General features: G+C 45.7%; 1 protein-coding gene across 1 annotated transcript; it reads right to left on the bottom strand.

The window, feature by feature from the left end:
* Window positions 1-1,322: 1,322 nt before the first annotated feature.
* On the bottom strand, window positions 1,323-2,962 carry gdf6b (growth differentiation factor 6b). Its single transcript, XM_038966288.1, has 2 exons — window positions 2,623-2,962; window positions 1,323-2,221 (listed from the first exon to the last, which is right to left on the bottom strand). Exons 1-2 carry the CDS (start codon window positions 2,960-2,962, stop codon window positions 1,323-1,325), a joined length of 1,239 nt encoding a protein of 412 aa, XP_038822216.1.
* Window positions 2,963-9,694: the final 6,732 nt, after the last annotated feature.

Genomic DNA, 9,694 nt, shown 5'->3' with positions numbered 1-9,694 from the left:
AAGATTACTCTTAAATATTATAAAACAGGCTGTAACAGGTCTATAAACTATGGAGCAGTATATCATTGCAAAAACACAGGGGTCTTTTTTTCTGACTGGTAATCATTTCCTGTTTGAACAGTTAAGGCTCCCTCATACTTTGCTTGTTCAAATCTACACCATAAGGTTTACAAAATTCAATCTTTAAAGTTTTGAAATATGGTCCCTCTTTAAACAAACAACAACTTTTAAGACTTTCTGAAACCATCATTTATAAGGTCTTCATAGACGCTTTACAAACCCCATACTGTACGTTACCTTTTAAAGAGTATGAATTTTCTTATTAATAAATAAGTTGTGAAGCATCTACACATGGTTTATGAAGGCTTTGTTAAGCCTTCAAAGTTGTTGTTCGTTTATGGGACCTGAAATACAGTCTTGTACAGGACCAAAACATGATAGGTATTAAACCCCGACAGCAAACTCCAACAACAAAAATATAATAACTTATTGATAGAACATAAATTATAATTTCCATATCAAGTACTTACATATGGTAATATGAATCTCAGTGCATTACAGGAAAAGGCCCATGGGCATTATTTTATCACCTTGTATCTAACCACAACATGACTACGTTTGAAATGGCACCCAATTCCCTATATATTGTGTGCACTACACTATGTAGCTATGTAGGGAATAGGGTGCCATTTGGAACACAGACCGAGCCCTTGGTTAAGTAGGCTAAGCCTGGGGGCATTTCTGGTGGAAGTGCACTTGAATTACACAGATGTTGCAACTCAATAAGGCTTTACATTCTGAGTAGCACTCAAGCATCCTCTCGAGTCGAAAGGCCAAGCCAAGGAGCTATGAAAGGACTTCTGCTGTTTGAATTATGTTTTTACATTGATATGACACATTTTTATTTTCAGTCATTTGCTGGGTGTTTAGAAGTGTCTCTCCTGTTAATTGTTCAATAAAAACATGTGACAGGGTTCAGGGAAGAAGTAGCCTCGCTTGCCAGGCTTAAACTGAGAACCAGACCAGGGAAGAAAAAATGAACGTGGTTTAGTTTGGGGCAGGTGATTATTAATCCCACCACACCATTTTACAATATTAGACAATGCTCTCTGTTCATCTGCGTCCCAAATGACACCCTATTGCCTATATAGTGCTCTACTTTTGACCAGAGCCCTATAGATCAAAAGTAGTGCACTACATAGCGAATAGGGTGCCATTTGGGATGCAAACCATCAGGTAGCTTAAAGTATTGCCTTCACACCAGATAGGCCCTGATGATCACATTTCATTCCCACTCAAAACACAGCCTTTCCAAAAAGGCATTACCTACAACCACACGACTCAACCACCATATCCTCATACTGCTTATACACCACATTATTTCCTGAGTCGATGTAGAGAATACTGATAGGGCTGAGTTTGGACGGGGCACAGCAGCTAGGAGGCATGTTGCTGGGGTTCATCGAATTCATAAGGGTCTGTATGATGGCATGGTTTGTGGGCTCTAGATGTGACCTCAGAGGAAAGTCACACACGCCCTCACAGTGGTACGCCTCGTAATCCAGAGGAGCGATGATCCAATCGTCCCAGCCCAGCTCTCTGAAGTTCACATGCAACGGCCTCTTGCTGCATCTCGATTTTGACTTTTTGCCATGCCTCTTCCCGTGGCGATTCTTCAATATCGCCGTCCTGCGTCTCCGGCTGGCTTTGGAATTAGAACGAGGGCCCCTCTCTTTCCCCCTTTCCCCAGGGCCAATCAATGTCCTTCCTTCTCTCCTTTCACTGAAAAGGGTCTGTCTCTTCTTGGACCTGGTGAACACCACTAAAATGGCCTTCTTTTGTTGTGAGCGACCATTTCTGTGAAAGCCCAGATGATGCAAGTCAAGCTCCCTCTCGGGGTTGTCCAGCATGGCCTTGACCTCCAGACAGAACTGTCTCCCGTGTGTGAGGTGATCCCTGTCCTTAAATATTTCCCACACGTCCAACACCTCCCATCTGGGCCGATGGGACTCCTGAAGATCCAACGTTCTGGAATCCAGCAGCTGCTGAGAGCGGCAGGAGAGTAGCTGAATGTCCACTGGCTCCATTTCCGACATCCTGAAATTCCCAGACACTTTGGTGTATATCCTCAACTCAGCCCCCAGCACCTCAGCTCTGTCTGAGAGGGTTGAGACGTCAAACAGATACTGCTGTCGTCGCAAAGGGGAGAGTGGGAGGTCATCTGTGAAAGGCATTAAATAATTGCAGTCAGATACTTTTTCGGGGGAGAGCATTCTTTAAAGAAATCACTTTCATGCAATAGGATTTTTACCCATTGTTTATCTTCACTTTATGAAAATCACACTGACAATTTCAAAACAGTCCACCTATAATATAATAGGCTGTAAATGTGAGTATTTTAGCATTAAACGGAGGATTAGTTCAATCTTGTAGATTGATTGTAGATTTGGAATTTTTTATTCACAAGAGAGAAAACATGACTGATATATACAGTCAGGAATGTGGCTACGTTACACAAACATTCATAACACATTTACCAGGCTACAGCATGGTGAGTGAACGAGAGAAACATTCAAAATGGAAACTGCTATTTTAAACGTGTCTTAAATGGTTTTTACATACCTTGTCCGATGTCCACAAAACTTGCTATAGTGTTAGCTGCTTTTGACGACCGAAAGAAACTTGCGTTTAGCCCCAATTTTTCGGCTGTAGAGAAAGTCTTATAAATTGAAAGCATGTAGTCGTGTGGTTCAACTGGATCTTTGAGCCCACCCTTGTAATACCGCTCATTTGATGATGAGTAGATATCTTTGAAATATTTTGCCTCTCGTCCATCAAATACTTTCGGGACCTTGCTGCTCTTTGAGGCAGACGGAAGGAAAATAGTAAATGATTGAAAGCATGGTAAATCCCATACACATGTGAGGACCGCGTAAAATGTGGTTATTTGATAGAAATCCATAATTTTCCAAATAAATAGATTGATAAAAAAAACGTCAGCGAAATGTCTAATATGTGTCAGAGTAGATGCTTAATATGTGGCGATGGGACCACGGGCACTATCGAAGCTGGACTTCATCCACTTTCAACAAGTGCCGGCGTTGCAGTGTGCACTACACGTGATCGTCAACTGGGCTAAAAGGAGCGCAAAAACACGCCCAGCTTGGAATTCACTCGCTGCTAATAGTGGACCGGCGGGTTCTAACTTATATCATCATGGTAGGAAAGCAATCAAAGCATCATGTCCTAGTTTACTATCCTGGTAAAGACATGGTCAAATACAAAGACTTCCAGGAGCCTGACACAACAGCCGTCGTGTATTTCTTAGCTATCACGTTACCTTCAGCAGGTGTACTTCTTCACATGGACTCGTGTGTTCTATTTACTTCAAATGTTGGCACATTCACCTCTCCTCCCTATGACACAGTTCTTAAACAACACTGGTGAGTTCTGTCGGTTTAAAACATGATTCATATCAACAGCATTCCTTGTTGACATTAGGCTACATCTAATATCCAGTCATGATTGTGTCTCCAGCCATTTCAGCGCATTCCTCAAGAATGGAACTATTACAATTGATGGAGGTTTCCGCCCCCTAGTGAATAAACGACGCAAGCGCTTGGACAGAAAGACAACTTTCGATGCTGCTTTCAGCACCATGGACAGCGTCTTATCATTAAACAACATGACAAGCGTTAACTTCAAAAGAGCAGTGGTGGAACAAGTAGAATCCCCAATCGTCATACTTGAGTAAAAGTAAAGATGCCTTAATAGAAAAGAGTAATAGTCTAAAGTTACTTGAGTAAAAGTCTTTAAGTATTTGGTTTTCAATATAACTATACTGTATATACAAAAGTATGTGGACAACCCTTCTAATTAATGGATTTGGCTATTTCAGCCACACCCGTTGCTGAAGGGTGTATACAATTGATCACACAGCTATGCAATTTCCATAGACAAACATTGGCAGTAGAATGACCTTACTGATGAGCTCAGTGACTTTCGGGGTGGCACCGTCATAGCCACCCCACACAAGCTCAAAGAACGGTTGCGCCGAGTGCTGCAACACGTAGCGCATAAAAATCGTCTGTCCTTAGTTGTTGCAACACTTACTATCGAGTTCCAAACTGCCTCTGAAAGCAACATCAGCACAAGAACTGTTCGTCGGGAGGTTCTTGAAATGTGTTTCCATGGCCGAGCAGCCGCACACAAGCCTAAGATAACCAAGCGCAATCCCAAGCATCGGCTGGATTGGTGTAAAGCTTTCTGCCATTGGACTCTGGAGCAGTGGAAACGCGTTCTCTAGAGCAGTGGTTCCCAAACTTTTTATAGTCCCGTACCCCTTCAAACATTCAACCTCCAGCTGCGTACCCCCTCTAGCACCAGGGTCAGCGCACTCTCAAATGTTGTTTTTTGCCATCATTGTAAGCCTGCCACACACACACTATACGATACATTAATTAAACATAAGTATGAGTGTGAGTTTTTATCACAACCCGGCTCGTGGGAAGTGACAAAGAGCTCTTATGGGACCAGGGCACAAATAACTATATAATAACAATCAATAATTGTCACGCTCGTCGTAACTTTGAAGAGAGGAGGACCAAGGCGCAGCGTGATAACAATACATCTTCTCTTTATTTGAAGACGAAGACGAAACGAAACGACACTGACAAACTAAACAAAACAACGAACCGACGAACGTGAAGCTATATAAACAATAAGTGCAGACACAGGCAACTTACACATAGACAATCACCCTTTAACCAACTAAACCACAGCACCCATAAACATACAAAAACCCCTAGACAATACAAAACACATACATCCCCCATGTCACACCCTGACCTAACTAAAATAATAAAGAAAACAAAGATAACTAAGGCCAGGGCGTGACAGTACCCCCCCCCCCCCCCAAAGGTGCGGACTCCGGCCTCAAAACCTGACACAGAAGGGGAGGGTCCGGGTGGGCCTTCTCACGGCGGCGGCTCGGGTGCGGGACGTGGACCCCACCCCACCATAGTCAATCCCCGCTTTCGTGGCCTCCTCTTAACGGCGACCCTCCAAATTAACCCCACTGGACTGATGGGCGCCTCTGGACTGAGGGGCAGCTCCGGACTGAGGGGCAGCTCCGGACTGAGGGGCAGCTCCGGACTGAGGGGCAGCTCCGGACTGAGGGGCAGCTCTGGACTGAGGGGCAGCTTCGGACTGAGGGGCAGCTCCGGACTGAGGGGCAGCTCCGGACTGAGGGGCAGCTCCGGACAGAGGGGAAGCTCCGGACAGAGGGTCAGCTCCGGACTGAAGGGCAGCTCAGGGAGCTCCTGACTGGCGGACAGCTCAGGCAGCTCCTGACTGGCGGACAGCTCAGGCAGCTACTGACTGGCGGGCGGCTCTGGCAGCTCCTGACTGGCGGGTGGGTCTGGCAGCTCCTGACTGGCGGGTGGGTCTGGCAGCTCCTGACTGACGGACGGCTCTAGCGGCTCCTGACTGACGGACGGCTCTGAAGGCTCAAGACAGACGGACGGCTTTGATGGCTCAGGACAGACGGGCGGCTTTGAAGGCTCAGGACAGACGGGCAGCTCAGATGGCCTGGGCAGACGGGCAGCTCAGACGGCGCTGGGCAGACGGGCAGCGCAGGCGGCGCTGGGCAGACGGGCAGCGCAGGCGGCAGCTCAGATGGCGCTGGGCAGACGGGCAGCGCAGGCGGCGCTGGGCAGACAGCAGATTCTGGCCTGCTGAGGCGCACAGTAAGCCTGGTGCGTGGTGCCGGAACTGGTGGTACCGGGCTAAGGACACGCACCTCAAGGCTAGTGCGGGGAGCAGCAACAGGATGTACAGGACTCTGGAGACGCACAGGAGGCTTGGTGCGTGGTGCCGGAACTGGTGGTACCGGGCTGGAGACACGCACCACAGGGCGAGTGCGTGGAGGAGGAACAGGGCTCTGGAGATGCACTGGAAGCCTGGTGCGTGGTGTTGGCACTGGTGGTAATGGGCTGGGGCGAGGAGGTGGCACTGGATAGACCGGACCGTGAAGGCGTACTGTAGCTCTTGAGCACCGAGCCTGCCCAACCTTACCTGGTTGAATGCTCCCCGTAGCCAGGCCAGTGCGGGGAGGTGGAATAACCCGCACTGGGCTGTGCTGGCGAACCAGGGACACCATGCGTAAGGCTGGTGCCATGTACACCGGCCCGAGGAGACGCACTGGAGACCAGATGCGTTGAGCCGGCTTCATGGCACCTGGCTCGATGCCCACTCTAGCCCGGCCGATATGAGGAGCTGGGATGTACCGCACCGGGCTATGTACACGTACAGGAGACACCGCGCGCTCTTCCGCATAACACGGTGTCTGCCCGTACTCTCGCTCTCCACGGTAAGCACGGGGAGTTGGCGCAGGTTTCCTACCAGACTTTGCCACACTCCCCGAGAGCCCCCCCCCCCAAGAAATTTTTGGGACTGCCTCTCTGGCTTCCAGCCGTACTTCCGTGCTGCCTCCTCATACCACCGCCTCTCGGCTTTAGCTGCCTCCAGCTCTTCACGAGGGCGGCGATATTCTCCAGGTTGTGCCCAGGGTCCTCCGCCGTCCAGAATTTCCTCCCAATTCCAATAGTCCTGCGATCGCTGCTGCTGCCTTGTATCACGCTGCTTGGTCCGGGTTTGGTGGGGGATTCTGTCACGCTCGTCGTAACTTTGAAGAGAGGAGGACCAAGGCGCAGCGTGATAACAATACATCTTCTCTTTATTTGAAGACGAAGACGAAACGAAACGACACTGACAAACTAAACAAAACAACGAACCGACGAACGTGAAGCTATATAAACAATAAGTGCAGACACAGGCAACTTACACATAGACAATCACCCTTTAACCAACTAAACCACAGCACCCATAAACATACAAAAACCCCTAGACAATACAAAACACATACATCCCCCATGTCACACCCTGACCTAACTAAAATAATAAAGAAAACAAAGATAACTAAGGCCAGGGCGTGACAATAATTTAGCTCTTTATTTAGCCACCTTACATATAAAACCTTATTTGTTCATCAAAAATTGTGAATAACTCACCACAGGTTAAGAAGGGTGTGCTTGAAAGGATGCACATAACTCTGTAATGTTGGGTTGTATTGGAATGAGTCTTAGTCTTAAATCATTTTCCACCCATAGTCTGTGCCTGTATTTAGGTTTTCATGCTTGTGAGGGCCGAGAATCCACTCTCACATAGGTACGTGGTTGCAAAGGGCATCAGTGTCTTAACAGCCCGATTTGCCAAGGCAAGAAACTCAGTAATCTGGCAGTGGCTTCTGATTCAATTACATTTTCACAGAACCGCTTGTTGCAATTTATAACATGTCAATACTTTGCCACTTGATAACCAGCACACTTCTGTATTTTGTAAAAGCATTACATGGTCGCTGCCCATATCATTGCATAACGCAGAAAATACACAAGAGTTCAGGGGCCTTGCTTTAACAAAGTTAACCATTTTCACTGTAGTGTCCAAATGTCTTTCTGCTTGCACGTGCGTTACCACTCCACTATGTCTCCCTGTCATGGCTTTTGCTCCATCAGTACAGATACCAACACATCTTGACCACCAAAGTCCATTTGATGTCACCAAGCTGTCCAGTACTTTAAAAATATCCTCTCCTGTTGTCCTGGTTTCCAGTGGTTTGCAGAAGAGGATGTATACCTTAATTGACCCCCCATAAACGTAATGGACATATACCAGGAGCTGTGCCAGGCCCGCCGCGTCTGTTGACTCATCCAGTTGTAAAGCATATAATTCACTGGCTTGTATGCGAAGCAGTAATTGTTTCAAAACATCTCCTGCCATGTCACTGACACGTTGTGAAACATTGTTGTTTGATGAAGGCATTGTCTGTATAGTTTTTTTTGGCCTTTTCCCCCAGCATTGTCCCAGCCATGTTCGCGGCAGCAGGAAGAATTAAGTCCTCCATAATAGTATGGGGCTTGCCTGTCCTAGCCACTCGGTAGCTCACAATATAAGATGCTTCTAGCCCCTTCTTATTAATGGTATCTGTTGCTTTTATACATGTCTTACTACTCGAAAGTCATCTTTATTCCCTGTCAAAAAACTCTGTGGGTTATTTTTCAAATATTTTTGTTTCGTTTCTAAATGTCTGCGCAAGAGTGAAGGTTTCCTGCGGGAGAGTAATGGTTAATGTGATTGGATGTTAATTATTTGACTAGGCTACCTGTATTTGACATTGTGTTGTTATTTCGCTGAACACTAGATGGTTTAATTTTATTTTTGGCAGTGAAACGAGGCTACTCAGGTGAGAAAAAAAACTCACCCAAATGTATAGCCCTGTTGGAAAATATAAATGTACTGTTTGAAATTGTTAAGAAAATATTATTCATATTTTTTAAAACGTGAATCACATTTTTTATTTGGCGTACCCCCGACGGCATTGCCCAGTTTGGGAATACCTTCTCTAGAGTGATGAATCACGCTTCACCATCTGGCAGTCCGACGGACGAATCTGGGTTTGGCGGATGCCAGGAGAACACTACCCGCCCAAATGCATAGTGCCAACTGTAAAGTTTGGTGGACGAGGAATACTTTTCATGGTTCAGCTAGGCCCCTTAGTTCTAGTGAAGGAAATCTTAACACTACAGCATACAATGACATTCTAGACGATTCTGTGCTTCCAACTTTCTGGCAACAGTTTGGGGAAGGCCCTTTCCTGTTTCAGCATAACAATGCCCCCATGCACAAAGCGAGGTCCATACAGAAATGCTTTGTCGAGATCAGTGTGGAAGACTGGCCTGTACAGATTCTTGACCTCAACCCCATCGAACACCTTTGGGATGAATTGGAACGCTGACTGCGAGCCAGGCCTAATCGCCCAAAATCAGTGCCCGACTTCACTAATGCTCTTGTGGCTGAATGGAAGCAAGTCACTGCAGCAATGTTCCAACATCTAGTGGAAAGCCTTCCCAGAAAAATGAAGGCTGTTATTGCAGCAAAGGGGGGACCAACTCCATATTAATGCCCATTATTTTGTAATGAGATGTTCGGCGAACAGGTGTCCACATACTCTTGGTCATGTAATATACTTAAGTATCAAAAGAAAATGTAATTGCTAAAATGTACTCAAAAGTAAAAGTATAAATCATTTCAAATTCCTTATATTAAGCAAACAAGATGGCACCATTTTCTTGTTTTTTATTTATTTACTGATAGCCAGGGGCATGCTCCAACACTCAGACATAATTTACAAATGAAGCATGTGTGTTTAGTAGGTCTGCCAGATCAGCGGCAGTAGGGATGACCAGGGATATTCTCTTGATAAAGTGCCCGAATTTGACCATTTTTCTGTCCTAAGCATCTGAAAATGTAACGACTACATTTTGGTGTCAGGGAAAATGTATGGAGTAAAAAGTACATTATTTTCTTTAGGAATGTAGTGAAGTAAAAGTGAAAGTTGTCAAATATAAATAGTTAAGTACAGATACATCAAAAAACAACTTAAGTTGTATTTTTACATTTTACTTAAGTACCACTGCAAAAAAAGTATACCAGTATGTTGATCCCAAAAACTGAGTAATACATCTCCATGCTGGAAGGTGGAATCAAAAATAAGTAAATAAGTCCCAGTTTTTGATGTTGCAACTAGCATTTAATAGAAACATAATTTTGATTCAACAATCACCAAACAGTCGGA

This window comes from Salvelinus namaycush, chromosome 27 (assembly GCF_016432855.1).
Source record: "Salvelinus namaycush isolate Seneca chromosome 27, SaNama_1.0, whole genome shotgun sequence".
Taxonomy (NCBI): Eukaryota; Metazoa; Chordata; class Actinopteri; order Salmoniformes; family Salmonidae; genus Salvelinus; species Salvelinus namaycush.
The sequence above is the reverse complement of the archived record's forward strand: the minus strand, read 5'-3'. Positions and strand labels throughout refer to the sequence as shown.